Source organism: Micrasema longulum, unplaced genomic scaffold, assembly GCF_059751315.1.
Source record: "Micrasema longulum isolate JH-2025_06_02 unplaced genomic scaffold, ASM5975131v1 h1tg001750l, whole genome shotgun sequence".
Taxonomy (NCBI): Eukaryota; Metazoa; Arthropoda; class Insecta; order Trichoptera; family Brachycentridae; genus Micrasema; species Micrasema longulum.
This window is the reverse complement of record NW_028278926.1, coordinates 341,938-366,535: the sequence shown is the minus strand read 5'-3', so window position 1 is coordinate 366,535 and position 24,598 is coordinate 341,938. Positions and strand designations below refer to the sequence as shown.

The window sequence follows — 24,598 nt, the reverse complement described above, 5'->3', positions numbered from 1 at the left end:
AAACAATTTCCTCAAAATATTGGGGTTCACAGGCTCTTTTACAATTTTTATGAACTTTTACCCAAAAAAATATAACCTCTGCCAAAAAACCACTTTATAGTCTTTAAAAAGTACCCACTTTGAGAATAATAAAATAAAAATATGTTTATTCTATTTTTAAACGTTTTGATAGCTGACAGAGATTGTTGTTTTGGAGAAGCTTTTTAAGTCTTATACTTTTTTGTAGTTTTCAATTGAGATTTTCTAAATTAATATATTTTATACAACGATTTACTTTAAATGATAAATATGGAAGGAAAAGGATTAGAAGCAAATGGTTTCCGAAGTTTTCAGCAGTGCTACAAAATGTGCTGTAGAAGTGAAAACATCATTCCACTGAAAAATCTAGCAGTTAAGAATAATGGCCATACTCTAGATTTTTGCATAGACAGGATCAAATATGCGGATTGGGCGCCTGTATTTATTGCCTTAAGTGATGATTTAACTTTACAGTGCTTGGCTATACGGTGTCGCACTCAAGCCAAAACAGTGTTAGAGCAAGTTGACAGTGAGAGAATGGCTAGAAATGTTACAAGGAGCCCTGTTATACTAACAAGTTTTATGCTAAACAACTTGGTAGATTCAATATCGCAATGCGTTTCACAAACAAGTGCAATGACTATGTTGCAATTGGAAGGTCTGCCATTATTTACTCCTTACATGAGCTCGATTGCCACAGCTCTAGGTGTGAACCATTCTTTAAAACACATTAGTCTCCACGGGTGCCTAATAGGAGATTCAGGGTGTCAGAAAGTTTGTACCGCTCTTCGCTGTGCTCATAATGTCATAACCTTAAACTTGTCATCCTGTAATATAACATCTAATGGTGCAGTCCATATAGCGGAGTTGATTAAATTCCTTAAAATATACAGATACAGTGAAAACTGGAAACAAACGTTGCGGTATCAAAATCCTGATTTAGATTCCATGACTGGTCTTCGCAGAATAACCCTCTCTAATAATTCAGAATTTGGTGACAGTGGTGTGTTGCATATTATCGAAGTATTACTAGACGATTTGTGGATAAAAGCTATCGATTTACAACAATGCGGATTGACAGAAACTGTTATGAAGAATTGTCTTCAGTTATTAGAGTATAATGCGACGCTTCACGTGTTGGATTTACGTTACAACCCAGGAATCTCGATGAAATCCATTGGTAGCATAGCAATTGGTCTTAGGAAAAACGAAAACAATACATCATTTGATCAAACATGGCTTACAGAATCAAACACTTCTCTCGTACATAAAGATCAAAAGTTTCCAACAAAATGTAAAATGGTTCAAAAAAAAGAAAAGAATCTAATGCCGAATAATACTAGTCAATTAGTAGGTGCAAGAAATGAGGACAGTCGCAGTCTTAATGATTTAGTTCATGTAAATATGTTAAAAGAACAGTTGAAACAAGAAAGTGCCCACCGAAAACAACTTGAAGAATTAAATGGGAGACTTTTGCATCAAATAAAGGAACTTAAACACCAACAAATAACCCAGTGGAAAACAACCCAACGTTCAGACACAAATGACACAAAAAGTTTTCAGCCTAATAAGTGCAAGCAATTATATACCATTAACCTTAACGATGGCGTAGATCATATTCAGACTAGTGCCAATACTGGCATCATACGCTGTCACCATAAAAATAAAATGGGTGATGGATTAGAAGAGACTACTACTCGATCTACTAAAAATACGACTAAAATTAAGAAAATGACTCGCAATAAAACTATCGCAACATTTTCTGGTAAGAATATGATGTCTGGTGCAGATATTTTAGAGCAATTAATTGAACGAAGATTTAATTCCAGAAATGGAAGTAAAGCGGATGATGAAGATGTTTGTAATATTGACTTTTCAAGCGATTCATCAAGTACGGAAACAACGGTTCGAAGAGTCAACTTGCACGATTCGGGAGATGCAACTTTCAAAGAGATTAGTTAAGTTCAATAGGAGATTGTTTATGCTTTATAAAACTGTAAAAATGATCAAATTTATATTAACAGATGCAATTACTTTACAGCAGTGGTAGCCAAATTATTGCATTATATTATTTTTTTTGTGAATGTGTATTGTATATAAAATTGAGGTAAAGAAGAAGACTTTATGTTCGCATATGTATGTTTCTGAGCCTTTTTGCCTTTTCAATATCAAATACATCCCAAAATAACAAAGAATTTAAACAGTATAAATATTTATTTTTCATTTACAAAACAACTTAATAAATTTTATAAACCGAAAAATCCTCTTGATGTTATCACACACGGTATTGATGCATCTGAAGATAATTCCGGAGAAAATACAATACTCAGTTCTCTGATTTGGAGCATGTTTGATTCAGCCATTGATATCGCGCTCTGATTAGTAAACATGGAATTGCTGGGTGCTTTTGTGTAATTCGTTTTGTGTCTATTGCCAATATCATCCACATGACTGAATCTATTTGTTTTATGAAGTTTCATTCTAGTTGTTAACATGTTCGACCATGTGAGACCCAAACAAGGTAATACATCATTATTATTTGAATTAATGTTAGCTGACACCTAAAAAAGACATAAAATTAATGAATGAAACATTAAAAAATAAAGTATTGTCAGATATTTAAAGCATACCTGATTTATACACAGCGCAACTAAATTATATTTCTTTGCATGTCTTAAAAGCATCATTCCAATTTGTTTTAAATGTTGCGCTCTTGTTTTCATATCTGAAAAATGACAATAATCAATTTTACTGGAGAATACTTTTATATATCGTCGTTGCGCCAGCAACATGTAGTATAAATAGATGACGAAATAATGGTAAAACGAATATATATAGCGAGAATAATCGGTAACATAGGACGACCAAAGAAGACTGGACATGATCAGATAATTCAAAATCTTAAGTCTGGTCATGTCAAAAGCAGACACAACCAAAGAAGCTAAGAATGTATTTGTGTGATTCGTCCTCTGCCTACCCCTACGGAGAAATGGCTTGATGGTAGTAGTAGTATTAGCGCCAGCCTGTTGAGTTACATCACAAAAATTGTTAAGGAGATTAATTAAACAATGTTCCTTTTGATGATGGATTTTTTAAACATTTTTTTTTATTAATACTCGTAATAAAAGTGAAAAATACATGATTTTATTTTGGGAAAATATTGAAGCACATTTTGTCAAAACAAAACTGTAAACTTAACATGAAATCAAAAATACTTTTAAGGAGAAAAATCACTTACCAGATTTTGCCGGTGCAACGACAATATTCCTGTTTTGAGACAATGTAAAAATTATATGTGAAACTTTTATTACCATTTTGAAATTCTCCTCTAAAAGGTGCTGTTATAGAATCCAAAACCACTAAAGAGATTGTATCCACTCTTTCCAGTAACCGTGGCAATTGGGTACTAAGGCATTGTTTTAAATCTTCCTAAAAAATACGAACACCTTTATATTATTGAAGTGAAATTAGCATGCTCATAAACAGTGTAAGAGAAAAGTATCTGTGGAATTTTAAATAACATAAAATTTTCACCGCTGTTTATATGTTGATTGAATATTTTCTTTTGGCATATTATACTGCAGCAGAAAAGAAGAACATTTCTCTTACAGGGCTTTAGTATATTTTTAACGCTATTCCTGATTTGTGAAAAGGTCATATTTTACTGGTTTATCTTTGACTGTGCAAAATGCATGTTTTCAGAAATCCAATGTAAACACCATGTTTTAGGAAATAACTATCTGAGTGTAATGGTTACAATTAAGACAATGCATTAAAAGAAACAATTTGTTATCCAAACATACCAGCTCCCTTATATGAATTAGAAATATTTTTTTGCCATATTCTGATACTTCATTTTGTTTCTCATCCAACATTTTGAACATCTGCTGCAGTCGTGTTGAGGGGAAAACATCTTCAGTGCTAATATACACAGCACCTAGAATCATTAGTAAAAAAATTGTACATGACTCAGTGCTACCAGATTGTATTTCAAACATATATTTTGGAAAATTATTGATTTATTTTTATTCAATCTCAACTTATTACATTTCCCATTTGTATATTTCTTATGCAAAAACATATATAAAGAGGTGAAACTTTTTTTTAATTACAGAATTAATGTTTTTGTTTTCTTGCCTTAACGTAATAAATTTTTGATAAAACCCCATGAACTTTATATGTGCGTAAAAGATTTCAGCACCACAACATGCCAAGTGGACCAATTACAGTAATTAATTATACGGCAAAGTATCCAGGATTAAAAATTAAATATGTTTTATTATCAAGTCGAAAACGCTCATCCAAGATTCTGGTTCTATTTCACTCAGAACTGAATTCTTCATCCGCCTGGACACGGATACGCTTAATGTAAATTAACTTACCAGATTTCCAAAGGTTAGCTGCTGTTTGTAGGGCAATTTGTGTTTTACCACATCCACTCTCTCCAAATATTTCTACAAGTGTCCGTGGTCGCAAACCACCTTTTAAATATGTGTCCAATAATGGACAGCCAATCGAAACTTTACCTAATCTTTCTCCCTCTATTTTAAGATCATAGGCTGCAAAATATTAAAATTTAACATTAAACCATTGACATAATAAATGGACACATTATTTTACTAGCCGCTATTTAGCAAATATTGCATTGCCCTCGGCAAATTTGAAATAAAGAGATAGCAAATCATGATAAGCATGCAAACATTTGTGTGAGAAAGAGAGTATGCATATTTTGGTTCATATTTCTGCTCAACTCATTGCCATAGCTGTGACACTGGTTGTCAGTGTCAATTTATTTATAAATGCTGAAAAAACAATTAAAAATTACTGTTCTACTTCTCAATTTAAGTGTTGTAACCTACACTCATTGTCCGTAAGTACTCGAACTATAAAGCTGGATGTGGGTTGCTCATGGATTGATGAGTAGATCGGGCCAAATAGATAAAAAGAAGTGTTCTTATTTGCAGCGTTACTTATAGGATAAATGTTTGAAGTAAAATTTTGTTTAAAATGTGTTAAGTGTATGTTTTAAAACTATGTAAAATGGTTATGGGACCTTGAGAGAACATTATTTTTAATTTTGAAAAAGTAAATACAAAAATTATAAATAAATAAATATAAATACATTTCACAACATTTCAAATATCAAATTATTCATTCAATCCCAAATTGATTTGGAATACAGGACTTCATTATCAATAGTTAAATCGGCCACTCAATTAGACGGCTAGGCTGTTCATTGAATGCTAGTATTCAATTGAATAGCTGATGATGCTCACCCAAAATTTTGAAAGCAACATTTGACAAAAGGGTTGAATGTCTCTTAGCCTCTTTAATTTGAATAGGTACAACAATAATAATTATTTTATTTTGTTATGTGAAGTTAGGATAGGTTGAGTGTTAGTGAAGTATAAAAAAAACCCAACCTATCCTTATCTAAACTGGCGGCTTTTGGTTCAGCCATTTCCAAAGGGCGAGCTTTTAATCAGCCAACATGTTGAACGATGATCAATCTTAATTCACTCAAAGAACGGTCTAGCCATTAAATTGAGTGGCCGATTTAACGATTTGGTGGTGACATATACAACAGATCTAAATCATCTTTTTTTATTTATAAGCTCCTGCATGCAGGTAACTAGTGAATTCAATGAATAATTATTGTATACTTGGTATATTATGTGAGTAACGAAAATATGTATAAAAAACTTAACAGTGTTATGCAGATGATATGGTATTATTGACTCCATCTATTAATAGTATGAGATTGTTGCTCAATATTTGCGAAAAATATGCAATTGACCACAATATGATATACATTGCAAAAAAAATCTGCCGTACTTATATTTAAACACAAGACGTCACTTTCTGAGTTTGTGCACCCATCACCACCTGTATTTATTTATTTATACATCAATGGTTCAAAGAACCTTTTACAAAAAATAATAATTTACAGAAATAATCACAGCAGTGCACATTAAACATGTAGTACATAGTATGAAATAATAGAAAAATTAAAACAAAAAAAAATTGTGAAGATATAATACAAAAAACAAAAAGTAAAAAAGAAACATAACATCTCTAAATAAAATATAACAATAACCATGAGAAAATCTTATGTTCTAAATATAAATATAACACAGTTAAGTTAAGAATAACTAGATAATAATAATTAAAAAAATAATACAGCATTAGTATTTAAAAAATATAAGTTTCTTGAACAATAAAATTTAAAAAATTAAATATAACTAAATAATACCTTTATTTAGTGAAATCATCATCATCAGTTGGTTGGAAGAAGTTGCCATTTGGCAATAAATCCACCAATGTACAATTTAAAGTATGTCTAACATGTTAAATAAAGAAATAAAAATCAAGTATTCCAGGAAACAAAGTTAAATTAATATTATATTTAAAAATAAATCCATTACTTTCTAATAAATAACGAGTGAGAATTCGTTTTAATTCATGAACAGAATTTGTATTGAAAATATCGAATATTTGTTCTAATTCATTTCCATACCTATGTATCCTGGGTATAGGTGAGTGCATTTCGAAGTTGGTCCGTGAATTATTGCAAAAAATAATTCCTTACTTCCAGTGCACCTACCAGGTATTCGAATTTGAATCAGTTCAAGCAGAGCAGGGCTGTCAATTATCGATTTCATTATTTTAAATAAGAATAATAAATCAGTTATAACTCTACGATTAGATTATTCAAGTAATTTCATTTCTAAGGAAATCATAATTGAAGGATTCTACAGGTATTTTCAATTTATGAAACGCAAGAATTTATTTTGTACCCTTTCAATAGCGTGTGAATGAATTTCATAGTAGGGAGACCAAACCGTAGAGTTGTATTCAAGTCTACTCCTTACTAATGAGCAGTACAATTGTTTTACAGTAAATACATTTTTGAAATTTGACGCTACTCTCAAAATAAATCCAAGCATCTTCATTCCATCGTTAGCTATCTGATTGATATGTAAAAAGAACTTTAGTTTCTCATCAAGATTATATTATCAAGACAATATTCCTAGACAACAACAGTTAAACGGTAACTGCAAAAGTCAAATATCTAGGGCACATACTGACTGATGATTGTAAAGATGATCAGGACATAGAGAGACAGAGAAGAGCCATCAATGTCAGGTCCTCTATGCTAGCAAGACGCTTCTTTCAATGCAGTAACAATGTGAAGAAAATCATCTTTACTTCGTATTTGATGTTCATGTATACAGCGGAACTATGGAACAACTATACGCAAGCAGCATGGAATAAATTAAGGGTCACGTATAATAATTCATACAGACAATTATTCAGATTGCCTTGGTACTGCAGTGCCTCTGAAATGTTTACAGCTGGACGAATAAACACCTTTGCTGCCCTACTTCGCCAAAGAGCCTGGAGCCTATGGGAACGCCTAAAAAGCTCTAATAACAAAATTCTCCAAGCCACTGCAGGGTGGATCCATTCACCGTTGTTCGAGCGATGGCGGGATATGCTAAGACCACCATAAGTGCTGCAAATATAAAATTTTATTTTATATTTATGTTTATTTTTATGTTTATATTTTTGTTTATGTTCATGTTCATGTTTATATGGTAGAATTGGCTCTGCACTATATAGCCATTTTACTGGAATAAAATAAAAATAATAATTATCTATTTATTTTTATGTTTTAGTGCCATGTCTAATTAGTCCATTAGAGAATGGAGGCATTTACCCGCGAATTAAAATGTCATTGGCTTTAACGCGTGTAACGTTTATTTTAAAATGCCATTGATCAGTACACTATAATTATTATGAAAACCAACCATTAGTAAATCCGCTTGGGAGAAGCAATCTTGAAGTGATTTTTTTCAACTGTTTTACATCATCGTAAGATAATCCTAATCGCAATAATTCATTATTTGACTTCAAAATAAGTTGTTTGGCAGTATTTATTCCCCCTAAAATGGAAAAAAAAGTTATGATTTTTAAGGTTTAGCCGGCACGAGAACTTTTAACTATAAAATACACGGGTATAATTGAATACAGATGATGCTTCATACAATGCCAGGTGAAAATTATGTTCTAAAAATTAGTGTTGTCGTGTAATGTTGCATCAACTTAGTATAGTAAAAAAGAAAAATACTGTCTATGCCAGTTTAACGTGAATTCAAAGCTGTATGCGCCATGTTACGCTGCTTTACATGCACTTACCGCTGCGCATAAAATACTAATTCACACCAAATATCGGTCACGAGCAGAAATCTAAATGAGTGGAACATGAGATGGGTGGTTAATGCCGCATCTAGTGTATACATATTTTATTTCGAATACAAACAGATGTACAGGTTAAATTAATATAAATAAAAACTATAAAAATGTATACATAGTAAGACCTGCCAGCTAATTATATGTGTTCACTAAATTATACTGCAATAAAGCGACGATGGTTGAAAGTTTGAACTATATAAAAAATAAATATACTATATTTTAAAATAAAAGAAATATGGACAAAACAAGGAGATAGTGGGAAGGAAATGGATAAGGAGTGGTGAAGGATGATTGAAGGAAAGTGGGAGTGGAAAATTGCATTTGATTTCATGGTTAACATTATATATACATATATTATTTATGTTGTATTAGAACTCAGAAAGTGAAGAGATAGAAAATAAAAAACTTTTAAGTTTAATCAAAGGTTGCTTTAGGTATGATAAAAAATTGATTTTCGTATATTTACTCTGCAGCCATTTAAACAAATTTTGTTTCCGATAGAAATCCGTACAACCTTTAACTAAAAGTTCATTTATTCCAGGCGACAATTTACTAGACAAGTCAGTCATTTTTAATTCAAATCGAGAGTTTAAAAGCGATTCTGCCATCTATTTGCTTCTATGATCTATGATTCCATAGAATATGAGGAAAAAAAACCATAGACATAGGTGAAAGATGCAATAATAGTATATTGTATACCCCTAAATAGGGTCCACCGAAGACAGTACGATATATTGCCCGGTCCTGATAAAATCCCTCCTATTTTTCTTCAGAACTGGCTATACCAATTACTTTATCATTTAATAAATTATTATATGTAGGACACTTTCCGTCAAAGTGGAAGTTCTGCTATGTCACGCCCATTTTCAAAAAGGGCGATGATACCAATATAAAAAAAAATAACGTTCTTTTGGCATTTAGTTTGTCATTCCTAAATTATTTAAGTCACTTATTCTCAATCTTGTTGAAAATATTGAAAATACCTGCTTATTTCACAGTGAAAAAAGTTTCAATCACGAAAATTTTGAACACGTGTTTATAGCTCGTATCAAGTTTGTAATAAATAAATAAACTTGTATGTTGGCCGATAATATTGCTATCTCAGTTCCACAGGGAAACAACTAGAAATTGGTGCAACAGAGAAATAGCCTGTCAAAGTTTTGGCCTATTTTGTCATTTTAATATTAATGTATAAAAAAATGATTTTGTACATTTTTTAAATTTTAATACCTTTTAAATTTGTCCTATAATTGTATTCACTCATTTTTATTTTTTTTTAAAGTACGTCTCTTAGTTTTTTGGGCTTTTTTTAACATGTTTCTGTGTGGCAATTAGAATAACGAGTGATAAACGTATTTTTGTTCTATTCCACAGAGCAACAAATTTAAAATAATAATATTAACTTATTTTATTTTAATGTTTTTAATGAATTTGATCATTATTTTGAATAGTATTTGTTACAAGTACATTCAGCAACTAGAGAACTTTTTAAACAAACTAAGCAATGAACTCTTTCAACTAAAATTATTAAAATTTACCCATAAATTAGCCACTAATGTAACCATAGACGAAGAACTAAAACTTGTAAAAAATGTAGTAAACATGGACATAATACGAGAATATCAGAAAACTATCATACACAACTTTATAAAACAAGACGAGGACAGTCGAGACTAATAAATCAGGGACTGAAATTGGACGATAAACTACCAGACAAAACTAAACAAAAGACTCTTCAAAGGCAAACTTTTCAAAAGATGTAAAAAATATTATTTTGAACAACAGTAATTTTGAAAAGTAAGAAATTTGTAAAATGAATGTAATAATCCGTAAGGGTTAATAAATAAATTTTCAAATAAAAAAAAAAAACATTTTGTCATTAATTATATTAATGAAAAAATAACAATTAGAGGTGATCTCTTACTATTTGAATGTGTATAAAGTAATACTTGGAGACAAATTACTAACTGGATTATACCCATGCTGGTCTAATGAAAACATTATTGATATCTCAACAAAGAAGCTCTGGAAACAAATATGGGTTATCAAGGAATTTACAGGGTGATCGCGCCACTTGCCCGTTAGCAGTTGCACGCTCGAAAAATTGCTGATTCGTGGGATGCGTTATCCTTTGTTCACTTTACTACAGAACCCTAAATACAATGATTGCAATTTCTACCTTATTCTGGGTTCTGGCACCTCTATTGCTGATACTTCTGTTGCGGCAGTTAGGATCAGATCCAACCTTGCTGTCAGGAAGGAGGGGCACTTGACAAATTATACACTCAGTAGATTTAATACGTATTGATGGCAAAATATCTTTTTACGATCGCGATGAAAATATGAGAAATCACATGTGTACACGGTCGGTTCAGTCGTTGTTCTGGCGCCGGAACAATATAGGTACCCACGGTAGGAAAAATACAAGATCTTAACCAGGGTCCCGTAGGTAGTAAACAAATCCAAACGCCTCATCCTAGCAAATGTGCTAGATATATAATATATTTCAATGTGTGTATGTTTGGCGTAACCACAGGACCTCTTACCAGAATAGTAATACCAAACGTGATGACCTTATAATAGCTATGTGATAACGTCACAATGTTGTAATTAAAATATCTATCTATACCATCACGCTTCACGCCCCATGACTCCCTTGCAGGATAGGTAGAGAAGAGTGAGCGCCACTCACGTCTATTCTGATATTCATTTCTTCCCTGGGCCTGGGTTCCCTCCCTCCACATTCATGCTGTTACTTATGCATGCTCTTCTATTCTTAACATGACTTCAAATAAATATGGGTTTAGTAGTAAGTAATAATTTTTGTTTTCAATAATAAATATTTATTTTCACAATATAAGTATAAAAGTAGATCTTAACATTTTAATAAACACTACGATACTATGATCTAATGTATTAACACAAATTCTAAATAATAACAAACCCCGTAGGAATAAAAAAACATAAAAATATGATAATGCCATAATGTTAAATATAAACTTATTCTATTACATATAATTATTAATGGAGAACAATATTATCTTCCTCGGAGTTATCGGTCACATGTGGGGAAGTGGAAATATTGTTTAAAAATTCCCAATACTGCCTGGGGATTATATAAAATGTTAATGGCACGGGTCCAACAAGTCTTTTGAAATAAAATGGAAATCGAAAAGGGACAACTATATTCATTTTTTCATACAACGGTTGGTGGAATGCTTCTTATCCTTTGCCGAATACCAATACACTACATTGCTTCCAGACGTATTAATAAAGCAATTTTTCCCCATTAAATTTTGCAAGTTTTTGAAATCTATGAAATCTCTGAAGTGCATTTCCTGACAACTGTACGCAGTGCCGGTTTTTTTGATAATCTAATAGTTGGGATTAGCTGGTCGGGCACATAAATAGCGCCACTTTTTAAGCACCTTCTTTTTTCTTTTTCGATCAAACCGTGCATTGCATCACCTTCATTTTGAGTATGCCCAACAACAAGAAATTTTTGAGATATTTCCTCAATGTTTTCTTTGTTGTTTACTGTATACAAAAACGTTGAGTCTATTTATTTATTTTAAGCCATGTTTTGAGTGTAAGAAATAGAAGAGCGTGTTAAAGGAACAGCGTTAATGTGAGAGAACCCAGGTAAGTATGAATATCAGGGTAGAAGTAAGTGGCGCCCTCTCCTCTCTACCTATCCCGCAAGGGAGTCATGGGGCGTGAGGCGTGAAGGTATAGATATATATTTTAATTACAATATTTTGATGTAATCACATAGATATTATAAGGTAATAATCACGGTTGGTATTATTTTTCTGGTAAGAAGCCCTGTAAATTCCTTGATATTTGTTTCCAGAGCTTCTCTATTGAGATATCAATAATGTTGTTATTAGACCAGCATAGGTATAATCCAGTAACTAATTTGTTTCCAAGTATTAATTTGTACACATTTAAATAATAAAAGATCACCTCTTATTTTAAAAATATATGTTTTTTTTCATTAATATAATTAATGTCAAAATGTTAAATGAATGTATTTTTAACAAATACCATTCAAAATAATGATCAAATTCATTAAAAACATTTAAATATAATGAGTGAATATTATTATTTCAGACTTGTTGCTCTATGGAATAGAACAAAGATACAGTTATCACTCACCACTCACCCACAGACTACAGATATCACTCACCATTCTAATTTCCACATAGAAACATGTCGAAATGTTTCTGTGTGGAATATATAAGTTTGAACTAAAGGAAAATTCCACAAAAAAAAAAATAGTCTTTTTAAAGATTATAGCCTTTATTTAGTTTTTTTCCGAGTGGGATTGGAAGAATATGGGCTTTTCGACTTGAATCAATGTCTAAAGCTAGGGTTTCCTAGGACAGCGGTGCCCGTATTTTAACGGCCGTAGTGAACGGTGATGCAGTGGACAGCCGTCGTAAAGGTGACTAGAGTGTGGTTTTCTGGGAAAACGTTGTTATTAACACCATTTAACACCGTTTTCCTAGGAAACCACTCTCTAATCACCTTTACGACGGCTGTCCACTGCATCACCGTTTACTACGGCCGTTAAAATACGGGCACCGCTGTCCTAGGAAACCCTAGCTTAACTCAAATATAACAATTTTGGACTTGTTTTCGTATGGAACTGAGACAGCGATATGATCATTTGGTTGTTTATTCACTATGGTATTAATTGTCTATAGCTGATATGACAGTGATCTAGGGGTTTTCTGTGGTTTTTCTCTTGTCAACAAAAGAGCAAACTTGTAATCTGTGGTCAACAAGTTGATTAGGACTGGTTAGGGTCGCTTTCGTCCTGAGGTATTTTTTCTTCAATTGCATTTTCAAAATCTTTTGATTCGTAGTTACACCTTTTTTTTATGAATTGAATTTATTTGACGTTTCTGACAAGTAATCTGTTTTTATTTTAGTTTTGCTGGTATTTTTTAAATTTCAAAATGTCGTATCAATTGTACCGAAACACTACCATTGGAAATACTCTACAAGAAAGTTTAGATGAACTTATACAGGTAAATAAGTTTATTGAATGTTAGTTTTACATTTAGAAATCTTCGAAATGTTTTGAACACTTGTTTTTTTTTTAGTACGGGCAAATAACTCCCGCCCTAGCTGTAAAAGTGCTTCTACAATTTGACAAGTCCATCAATCAAGCTCTATCAGCCAGAGTGAAGTCACGGCTTTCCTTCAAAGCAGGCAAATTGAATACCTACAGGTAATTAAAATTAACTGAGGCATACTTTACGATGTTCCCCGTGAACATCTTTCTCAATTTTCATACGTTGCTAAATATTAGTGAGAATTCTATTTTCTTCATACATCGCTAGCCCAAAGCAACAGTGAGATATCTCTGAAGAACTATTCTCAAATAATCGGACTTTAAGGTGTGCGAAGGGTCTGACGGAATTCAATTATTTAAAGTAGATTATGAATACTATTTTTTCACACAGGTTAACTATCTAACTTCTATATTTTACTATCTGGAAACCTTAAGTTATTAACAAATCTGCATGTGTATCTCAAATTTAGAAATTTCGGTATTATCTCACTGTTGCTTTGGGCCAGCGATGTGTGCACTTGAATTCTATTTTCATGTCTTGATAAGCTAAATCTTCAATTTTAAAATATAAAGTGCTCTCCATAATGAAAGAATCCAAAGCAGATATTCTTCAAAAAGCTTTAACTCAGTGTATCTTATAAAATTTCATCATCATTCCCTTTCCGCACCTAATGGTGCATAGGGTACTGTATTGGTATACCAATCGCACCATATTTTTATCATTTTTGTTACATGACGGTAAGATGATCAGTCTTATGATTCAGGTGCCAGTCCAGAGACTATGAAATATTCTAGTGTAAAAACACATTTTTTAAATAAATATACCTACTATGTTTTCATCAATCATACATTAATTTTGTCTTGTTCTTAAAAATAAAAATGGTTTAATATTTATCTTAGTCTTTCAACACAAAAAAACTCTCACCATTATTATTTTAAATAAAGTTATACTTTTTTCTTTACTCCGCACTTCCTATATCTTGTATTTAAGACAGCTCAATAAGCGCACTTAGAAGAATTCTATAATTATCTTTTAATCACGTAATTTTTTTTTCTTATTTCTGTCATGGCTGCCATTATAACAAATTGTAAAACATAATATTATAAATAATCGATGTGTGATATTTGCAGATTAAAAAATAGGAAAGAAATTTAACCTCGACTCAATTATCCGCACTAATAATACGCACATAATAAAATGGCTAAATTTGTTGCACCCGAGAGGGGAAACATTTTTGAAAAGGGAATATGGAAGTCTAAGCTGGTTTAAGTGGCCATTTGACACACTGAATAAAAAAAATCAAGTATTTTTTTCTTCCCTAGAAGGTGAATTGGTTCAGCCGGATGAATCTCACTCACATGATAAAGGTTTCAGCTCTTTTGCTTTTTAAAAGTCAACAGATGGAAGAGTTAAGGAAATGTAGATGTTTAAACATGGGCAGAATGTTGAATGTTATGCAGTGTTTAAAGTGGCACTTACACCAGCCAATGACAGGTCATAAGCCCTGTAAGTGCCTAGACTTCGCTTTCTCGCTGTTGCAACAAATTTAGATCTAAATATATACTTCAAAAAAAGAAAATTCAGCCTGTCTACGAACATTTGAACATACTCAAAACACCGTTAATAAAATGGCATTTTGAAAACTCTTGTAATTTACGCATTTACACTTTGTATAAAGGTTCTTCTGATAATAATAATAAAATTAAATTACTGTCATATAATTTTTAATGCTTTACAATAATGATTTTGTATAAGTACGATTTATTTTAATTCTATTTCTAAAATTGTTTTTACACGATTTAAGAGTTTTTGCTCTACTGTCGACAATATTTTTGTCCGGTATGTCCGAGAAGAAGCTCGTTCTAAAAGTGAATAAATGTGTAAAGAAAACCACAAACTAAAATGTCAACGAATTTTTCCTCATAATATCCGAGATCTCACTATTTCCGCGATCGTTCGACCAAGTTCGACTATAGTGCTATTTTTGTAAAAATCACCTCAAGGGTGCTGTACAATAAGTATTCCAACACGTCTTACAGCTTTATAGCGCTTGGACGGTTAGGATTCTATTTTTTAAATATGTCACAGCTTTGTAAATATTTTTTAAGTACTTATTTAATCCATGTCTGTAGGTCCGAGTACTTTGAAATATTTTCACAAATTATTTCCAGGCTGATGTCAGCGGTCCACTACTGTGTGTCCTCCCATGTCGGGTCTCAATTATTTTATAAGATAATAATAAAATGTTTTGATTTCAGATTCTGCGATAATGTGTGGACATTTATGCTCAATGACGTTGAATTCAGAGAAGTGCAAGAGGTGGCGAGGGTTGACAAAGTGAAAATAGTCGCTTGCGATGGCAAGAGTGAGTTTAATTGGTGCTGTATCTTAATTTATTTCTAGGAATGGTTTGTGTGTATATCCCAGAATGCCACTAAATTTTTTTATTTCGTGTTTATTTTATTGTAGAAGCATTCATTCTTTATTTCTAACATAAAGCATGACTCCTAAAGTAATAAATTCATGCTGCTTTATAATTTAAAGTATTCTTGAACAATTTTTATAACTCGATAAAAATGACAGATAGTTTTTGTTTATAATATGCAATAAGTTTTTCTGGGTTACTATGCCGTGTGTCATTCATACTAATTACCGACATTTCGGATCGTATTACAGCTTCCATCATCAGGGTTGATGTTATTTGTGAACCTTAAGTGCTAAGGATTTGTACCGTGTCGCAGTCGTCGCTGTCTACAGCTTGTCAATTTGAAATCTGTGGCACTTCACAGTCTACGCTTTTATGGGATTTCTTTATAACTGGGTACCAGAATGATTTTGAACGCATCCCATCATCACTGTTTATGTTGTCGGGATGTTTGTAGATCTCGATCGCCTCTTTTACTAATCGAGTTTGGTAACTTTGGTTTCCCTAAGAACGAAACACGGCATAATAACCCAGAAACACTTAATGTACATCTGAAAAGCTGTGAAAAACTAAAAAAATAATCAGTTTAATGATATTTTACGTTGGATGGGTTGGAATAAAATATAGAAATTGTATGTTTTGAATTTCATATTTGATAGATTCTAAAGTTATATAACAATTTAGAATATATAAAGGTAAGTATGAAACTTATTTATATTATAAAAATATATACTTCACTTGTTTTTAGTTGTTTGTTTTCTAATGATATTATCATTTGTTTTCTTATTATTTAAAACAATTTTTTTCGAGTTTATTATACTATAATATTTTTCTTTCCGCGATAAAAAATAAAGCAAGTGTGTGCTTAACAACTTAATCAAGCGTTTCCAAATTACATCGACCTATTAATGCACATAGACACACTGGCATATAAAATAACAAATCACGATGCTCATGCAAACATTTATGTAAGGAAGAGATATACATATTTCTGTATAACTTATTACCATAGATACTTCACTTCGTATCTTTTTACACCAGTTGGTTTAATCAACATTTTTTTAATTATAAAAGTATTTTTGGTTTAGTTATATACATTTTATTTATTTATTTAATGCACACAATACACAATTTTATCATAGCACAATTATAAGTTTTTATGTCCCGACTTGGTAGAAAGTCCTGTGTGAAGTCCGGACTCTTCTATATACAGGACGTTCATTAAACCCTGTCACATCCGAAACCACGATGATCAGTATGAGCAAGAAGACATATTAGCACATGAAAATAATTTTTTGAAACGAATGAAATTTATAAAAATAAAATATCAAAAAAAGCAAATGGTTCCTTACTTCTGCAGGGGAGAAACGAGGGGGGGAGGGGAAGTCTGATACACTGACAACCGAGCTCCCTTCACTTCTCCCCTGCAGAAATAAGCAACCATTTGTTTTTTTAAATATTTTATTTTTTTAAATTTTCTTTGTTCTAAATATTTTTTTTAATATGCTAATATGTCTTCTTCTCTATACTGATCATCGTGGTTTCGGATGTGACAGGGTTTAAAAAACACCTGTATAAATCAAACGTTTATATAACTACAAAAGAATAAAAACAATAAATAAAATAATAATTCAAAAATAAACATAGTAAAAAAATTATACATGTTAAGAAATACAATGCAGATAAGTTATTTAACAACACATGCCAATATGTAATTCATTTTGAATAGTAATTTTATGACGGATGGAATGAGTTTTGAAAAGATTTCAGCGTAAAACCGGGGTTATGAAAAATGTAATAAACCTTAATTGGGAGGATATTTGAATGAGAATGCATGGAAAAAAAATTGGACCTAAAATTGAGGAACGTAAAAACGAGGTTTTACTGTATTATGCACCTATATAATTAAACGTCAGTTATTGTTAGTATAAAAGGAAACTTTGTAAATATTTTAGTTAGTTTGATAATGTCCTAACAAGACAAAAGGCGTCACATTATACACTCTCGTATATTAAAAAAATTAAAGTAGAATTAAATCCAATAAAAGTATTTTATTTCGGATACGTTTCTAAATTGTAAATTTTGGCTTTCTGGCTGGTTCGAAGTAATTGCGTAGCAGTACTCGCGAAGTACATTTACAAACGTTTTTAATAAAGAAACGAACATTGAATATTACATTTTTTTATATACCTTACCTTCCTCAGTTTATTTATTTTTTATCCTTCTTCCATTTAAAGCCACTCTCCAGTTAGCTGTATCTGGTGGTCATCTGAACTACATAATGACAAACTTGCCATGAAAATTCCTACCCTTTACTTGTAACCTTAGCACTTCAGCAGTATGATCTTTATTTTTTCACGTTATTAGCAATTTTGTAAAAAAAAAAAAATATTATTAAGACTAATCATAATTGCATGTTGCACCTTGCATTTTAAACTGTATTTAGTACCTGTACGTAGATTTTTTTGTTTTTCATAAATGCAGTGTAGTTTTCATAATGTCTTGTAGACAAAACAGTAAGAAGTTTGTTTCGTAAAGTATTAGCGATTCAGATAGTTTTAAGATGCAAACAACATTGGCTATTGTTTTGATTTTATTGAAAAAAATATTAATACAATACTATAGGATAACTTGGCAAAATTAAGTTATTCAGTTTTTCGATAGCAGTTTCATCTGATTGTATTCAAAGAAAGTATGCAATATCAACACTGGTTTTAAATGAATTAGTTTTAATTAATCATATTTTATTTTTACCATATAAACAGTAATAAAATGGAACACTTAAGGTTGAACTTGCCAAAAAAGAGTCGGGCTCTTGTCTTCAGCAAGTTTACAAAATAATACAATAAATAAAAAATTAAACAATTGTAAAAATAGAGAAAATTTAACACTAATAACAAATAAAAAAAATTAAAAAAGCGCAAAATTTATAAATTGATATACTCAGGCACATATTATGCATACATCTTTATTTTCAAAATACTGTTAATGTTAATTATGTCAGAAAGCTTTTCTTTAATTTATCCTTAAATTTTCCGTAATTTATTTTTTGACGTAGATTTTGTGGTAAATTAATGAAAAGCTTCCGTATATAAAAAAGTATAATGATGTTTGGCCGTGCTAGTTTTAATTCTCTGTAGAGCGAGGCATCCTGTTCTTAACCTTCCCGTAAAACGGTCCGATGGGAGGCTCTCTTTATGCACCTGGAGCATACAACACTCTCCGTAGATAGATATCTACGGAGAGTGTTGTTGTTGTGGAAGATTCCACTCTTAAAACATTAAATTATTTGAACAGTTCGGTAGTTGAGAACAAGGATGGTTTATATAGTATTATTTTAATTATTTTTTCTGTAGAAAATTTAAGGGTCTAAGGTGAGCGTTAAAAGCCCCTCCCCATCCAACTATTGAATGTTAAATGATTGACTGTACTAGAGCATAATAAACTGTCTTCAATTGATCCGGCGATAAGATATCTCTAAGCTTTAAAAATATGTGGAATAATTTTCTTAGTCTTTTGCACATTGCATCTATTTTTTCTTTCCATTTAATATTTTGGTCGATTATTATTCCCAGACATTAAGAAGAACAGTTTGTATGGTCTCCACAGTTTTTGTCGTGAGATTTTAGGTCTAAATGAGTAGGTCTTTTTCTATTGTTTAATGTGAATGCTAGGTTGTGGGTTTTTTCTGAATTCATTGTCAAGTAACTTTGATCCAACCACTCTTTAAAAACTTTATTAGCCACTTTATTAACCTCATTCCAAGTTTTTACATTAAAAATCATCACAATATCTTCGGCGTAAGAAATGACTTCGACCTGACCTTCGAAATGACCTTAAGTGGTAAATTGAATATTATTTTGACATAGATTATAAATAGTATAGGACCTAGAATAGTACCTTGTGGGATGCCAAAATAGGAGCAAGCTGAATCGCTCAATGTTTTGTTTATCCTGGTGTACTGGATTCTGTTTTTTAAGAATTTTTCTAACCACACAAGAACCGTTCCACCAATCCCATAAAATTTCAGTCTGTCATGTCATCAGTCTGACATGTGATACACTGTCAAAAGCTTTTCTTAGATCTACAAATATAGCAAGTACCTTATTACCCTTGTCCAATGAATCATATATTATTGACTTTAATTTAGCTAGCTAATTTATTTTGAGTGCTTATATTTTCTCTAAAGCCATACTAATTAACGTTAAGTATGTTATTTGCTTTTCGATAAATTAACAGTTGCTTTTTGACTACTTTTTCAAAAATTTTGGCAATATTTTATATAAGAGAAATTGGGCGATAGTTGGTAAGTTCTTCGTGATCTCCGTTCTTGTATATTGGGATTACTATAGTTTTTTGGAAAAACTCAATTTTTCAAGCTTGTATTTACAATATGAGTATCAATTCTCATTATTTGGATATTAACTACATATTTATGATTATTTTTTTTGTTTGGATTCTGGAATATTTATTTTTCAAGTATATATTATCGACATTTAATTACCGCCTGACATTATTTTTTAAACTGCCTTTTGTCAAATTCAAAATTTATGTTATTTATTTATTTATTTTGAGTATTTTTGTAGCTGGTAACATCTTTTTAATATTTTGTGAAAATGTTTTTTAATTTTTTTTTTATTTATCAAATAAATACAAAAATTAAAATACAAATTATCAAGACCTACTGAACTGCATAAAATGCAGTTCGTCAGCAGGTGCTTATTGTTAAGTTATAATATAATTAAACACAATCTTATCTCTTAAATTCTATAAAATATAAAAACTCTTATTGCTATGGAAAAAAAAGAAAAATATGTATTCCCATGTCCATCGAAAATATGTTACACATAGAAAAATAAAAAACAAAAACACAAAATAATTTCAATATAAAAAAACATATTCTAAAAGCCAGATATTCAGCAAACTTCTTTCTCTTGAGCCAGATAAGTTTTTTTTTTTTTTTTTTAATATTTAATGGGAGCATATTATACATTTTTGGTATATTGTACTTTAGTGTTCTTTTCCCGTATTTATTATTTAATTTAGGGAGAGTTGAAAATCAAAACCACACCCCTGCCACTCAATATACCCATGTGGTTTACTCTCCACTCCTCTCCCGGAGAGGAGTGAGGGTAGTGATTCGAATAGGCGCGACGTGTTTGGCGCTTCTGTCGCCGGAATTTTCAGATTAGAGCTGTTATGGCGTCTTCTTTTTGTTTTTTGTTGCTAGGACAACGACCAAACAACTCAAATTTTCATAATTTCGTGTCAGTTTTGCCATTGAAATATCTTAAAATTTAACAATCTCATGTGTTTTCATACATCAGCGTGAAATTTTACTTGTACGCGCTTTAAAAAATAAGACTTAATTTTGATAGTGTACTTCTATAAACGTGGACGTTTTGCTATAAAAATACTATGTTATGTCTTTTTTAAAGCTAAAATATACTGTATTTCTTTTGAAGCGTCTATTTCAAATTGGAAATGTAATATTGTTAATATTTTAAGCATTTACTTTGTGGTCAAATATTTTGCTAAATGTTGTTTAATATTTGTAAATAACCACACTGACTTTCTATTTCTACCGGTTGCGAGACGTAACCGTCTCTTTGTCAGAACACCAATCAAACCAACATGCTAAACCCACTATGCACCTTCACCATAGTTGTTGTACTAAAATATAAAATCAACACGACATGCTGCGAAGAGACGGGTACGTCTCGAAACCGGTTGACATAGAAAAGTCAGTAAGTGGTTATATACAAATATTTAATAACATTTAGTGAATATTTTATGTTTTTAAGTTGAAATATAGATTTATAAATTATTGTCAAGTTAACATGATATTTTTTATATTGTGCTTGGATAAACAACAACCAAAGATGACATGAAAGCTCACTCGTTCGTGCTTTTAAAAAAATAATTGAAATCGTACTAATATTCCACTGAATGTGCAAATAGACTTTTACTAGCCACTAAATTGGCATCCCTAATACTTATTTAAAAAAAAAAAATAACTCAAAACTATTAATATGTTTTTCTTTTTTTTTCAGATGTGGAAGACAATGCGAAGAGATAGTAAATAGATAAACATTATTTATATCCAAAATTAAAGTTTTTAGTGTGTCCATAGTGTATATCATTTATTATTATTACGAAAGTCTGTGATTTTGAAAAAAATGTGTGTGCTTACGATTGCCGCTTGTCAATTTTTTTTTTCATTTTAGTCCGGTATTGCGCATTGCGTCGGTTGATTATGTACAAATTATCGTTTTTCAGACTTTCAATATATCTGATAAGGTGTAAAATAGTGTTGAGGTTGTGTTAGAAGTAATGTAATTTTCAATTAAATGTATGTCACCTACTATGTACTTTGTATTATCAAATCTATTCTCTGTTGCCCATAATTGAAATGGTATACTAATAAATAAAATAATCTCAACAGTCCCATAATTTTATACAAGAATTTATTCGTATTTTGATAAAATTGTTTTTTAACACTATGCCTGGATTCAAAACATGACTTAGCTTTTTTATTATATGAGGGCAAATTTTCATTTTGTTTCAGAATGAAGTATTTTTTCTTTCTTATTCAATTTCTACTATAAAAACATCTAAATAAACCATCAAAATTTCACCAAAAATATAATCTAGAAAATCTCTTTCTGTTAGCTAAATATTCTACCTATTTAGAAACAGGCTACCCCTCAAAATCCCAATTTCAACTAAAGTGCAAATTTCTGATGGCAAGTTTCAAATTATGTAATTAATTTAAAATACAGTAGGAAATATGTATTGTGGAGGCGTGCAACTATCTTAAATTGCCATTAACAGTTAGACATTATGTACTTTATGTCATTTAATGTATGAAATTAATCCACTCGTTATACCATATATAATGTGAAATCAATCAAGCTTATTTATTTCTTGTGTCCTAGGAACAACAAGAATGTTGCAATCATTCAGACATGTTATGAGTTATTAAATTAAAATTTATAAACAACTAAATGCTTACAAATACCTTGAAATTTCATATTTTACTAACAAAATATTAATACTAATTCCCTTTAATAAATTTAGAAAAATAAATTATTAAATCGTTTTTTTTTTTAATATGTAAAAAATATGTATATGAAAATTTCTTTCAACTTCTGCTTTCTGCTAAGAAATGAAAAAAAAAATAACGAAATAATATTGGAAAACTATGTTCACACCTTAAAATATGTACATTAAAAAATATTTAAATAGCAGCAGTGAGAACAAAAAAATACATTTAAAAAATCACTTCTGAGTTCCGTATTTTGTAAATGAATTTCTGCACTTCATCTGAATTTGCAGATATTTTTAATAGCATCTGTAATATTTTACAACCAATTGAATTAAATGCATTGTTTAAAAAAAAAACTTTTTAAAACCTTTTCATCAAGATAATGATTCAAAGTTGTGTTCAGTCTTAGTTTTATTGTAGTGATAATACTTTTTTATGTCTATGTAACTGAATATGTGTAAGTAGTTTTCCACACAATCATTTCGCGGGGTACAACTGGGTATTTAAAAATCAAGATTTTTTAGTTAACCACTAAAACACATCTTTGTATCTTCCATCATGACCATGTCGTGCATTCAATTTATTTTAATCGAATAAACATGTTGTGCATTCAAATTATAATATTACAATGATTTGAATGCACAACTTGCTGAAATTACCTGGTTGTAGTAATTACCCCACGATTTAATCCTTCAATATTCTATAAGTATTTTAATGTTTAAGTCTGTATCAGAGACTCTTTATAAGTAGGCAGAAGGCGTTGGCATTACAATTATCTTTCTTGATTAGCGTTGTCGTCTGTGAGCTTGTAATGAGGGGTTCAATATCACCATATATTATGTATTTGTTAAAATCCTAGTAGGTGTATTTTTTTAAAATAAGTAAATGATTTCCTTTAATATGTGATAACCATACATGCATTTTTATTTACATATCTCTATTTATCTATACATATATATTTTTGTCAGTCGGCATACATTATAATTAAGACCCGGACGGTTTGTAGCAAAAGCATAATACCCGTATGCAGAGACAAACCTTAAGGTGAGGAAAGTACATTCTATTGTCTTCACCTTCGGGTTATTCTCTGCATTTGAAATTAGAATGTACTTTCCTCACCTTAAGTTTTGTCTCTGCATACGAGTATTAGTGTGGTTTGATGTTAATCTTGTACTAAGGTGTTGCTCAGTAAAATATTATTCTATTTTAATTCACTTCAGTACCTATACACATTTGAATCTACTTGTTAACTTGATTTAGCCTAAACAAATCAAACGGTATTATTTCAGGCTTCAAAAGATTTCTAAAATGATATTAGAACTAATGTTCTTCTAAGCTACAGACATAATTGTCTAAGACCCAGACGATTTGTAGCAATGTGTTTTTTTCAGTGACACGTTGTGGTAAATATACATTTATAAAATAAATGCTGACTGCAACTTATTTCAAATGACAGGAAAGTTTTATTTTTCATAAACTCTTAGAATTCGGTAAGCAACTCAACCACACAATTACTACTAAGTGGACATTGCCGGAGTTAACTATGCAATATTCTAAGGTAATTTCAAAAACATTTTATTAAAAATAATTGTACGTCCGCAGAAATGTATTCATAAAATCGTTGTGTACTTTATTGTATTTATATAAATTGGTGCTTGAATAAATTATTTTTCATTCCTTTTCGTACTGTCATACTAAATTTTAATATACATAGATGTTTTAGTGCATTCTATCACTTACTTATTGATTTTTCTATTTCTAAAATGG

General features: G+C 30.8%; 3 protein-coding genes across 7 annotated transcripts; 2 read left to right on the top strand and 1 right to left on the bottom strand.

Annotated features, from left to right (window-relative positions):
• The first annotated feature begins 170 nt into the window (after positions 1-170).
• On the top strand, positions 171-2,120 carry LOC148274124 (protein Cep78 homolog). The gene has a single exon (XM_088237594.1). The coding sequence runs from the start codon at positions 280-282 to the stop codon at positions 1,978-1,980; it is 1,701 nt and encodes a 566-aa protein (XP_088093720.1). The 5' UTR covers positions 171-279; the 3' UTR covers positions 1,981-2,120.
• A 93-nt stretch (positions 2,121-2,213) lies between these two features.
• spn-B (X-ray repair cross complementing protein spindle B) lies at positions 2,214-8,911 on the bottom strand. 4 transcript variants are annotated; one of them, XM_088237596.1, is made up of 7 exons: positions 8,789-8,911; positions 7,830-7,964; positions 4,401-4,577; positions 3,822-3,955; positions 3,330-3,447; positions 2,649-2,743; positions 2,214-2,579 (listed from the first exon to the last, which is right to left on the bottom strand). In XM_088237596.1, exons 1-7 carry the CDS (start codon positions 8,880-8,882, stop codon positions 2,265-2,267), a joined length of 1,068 nt encoding a protein of 355 aa, XP_088093722.1. In that variant the 5' UTR covers positions 8,883-8,911; the 3' UTR covers positions 2,214-2,264. The 4 variants fall into 4 exon arrangements, with proteins under 4 accessions (XP_088093722.1, XP_088093721.1, XP_088093723.1 ...); XM_088237595.1 differs by having other exon boundaries at positions 8,741-8,897; XM_088237597.1 differs by lacking the exon at positions 8,789-8,911 and adding an exon at positions 8,218-8,258.
• Positions 8,912-12,977: 4,066 nt separating this feature from the next.
• TfIIA-S (general transcription factor IIA subunit 2) lies at positions 12,978-22,147 on the top strand. 2 transcript variants are annotated; one of them, XM_088237602.1, is made up of 5 exons: positions 12,978-13,101; positions 13,212-13,310; positions 13,386-13,513; positions 15,617-15,723; positions 21,837-22,147. In XM_088237602.1, exons 2-5 carry the CDS (start codon positions 13,239-13,241, stop codon positions 21,860-21,862), a joined length of 333 nt encoding a protein of 110 aa, XP_088093728.1. In that variant the 5' UTR covers positions 12,978-13,101; positions 13,212-13,238; the 3' UTR covers positions 21,863-22,147. The 2 variants fall into 2 exon arrangements, with proteins under 2 accessions (XP_088093728.1, XP_088093729.1); XM_088237603.1 differs by having other exon boundaries at positions 15,617-15,736.
• The last annotated feature ends 2,451 nt before the right edge of the window (positions 22,148-24,598 follow it).

Bases quoted from the DNA above. Each gene is read 5' to 3' on its own strand.
- LOC148274124 (XM_088237594.1), top strand. From the start codon at position 280: ATGATAAATATGGAAGGAAAAGGATTAGAAGCAAATGGTTTCCGAAGT.
- spn-B (XM_088237595.1), bottom strand. From the start codon at position 8,882: ATGGCAGAATCGCTTTTAAACTCTCGATTTGAATTAAAAATGACTGAC. The intron at 4,578-7,829 runs GTTGGTTTTCAT...AATATTTTGCAG, and splicing joins CCCAAGCGGATTTACTAATG to CCTATGATCTTAAAATAGAG. The intron at 3,448-3,821 runs GTATGTTTGGAT...CGTATTTTTTAG, and splicing joins TAATTCATATAAGGGAGCTG to GAAGATTTAAAACAATGCCT.
- TfIIA-S (XM_088237602.1), top strand. From the start codon at position 13,239: ATGTCGTATCAATTGTACCGAAACACTACCATTGGAAATACTCTACAA. The intron at 13,514-15,616 runs GTAATTAAAATT...TTTTGATTTCAG, and splicing joins GGCAAATTGAATACCTACAG to ATTCTGCGATAATGTGTGGA. The intron at 15,724-21,836 runs GTGAGTTTAATT...TTTTTTTTTCAG, and splicing joins AGTCGCTTGCGATGGCAAGA to ATGTGGAAGACAATGCGAAG.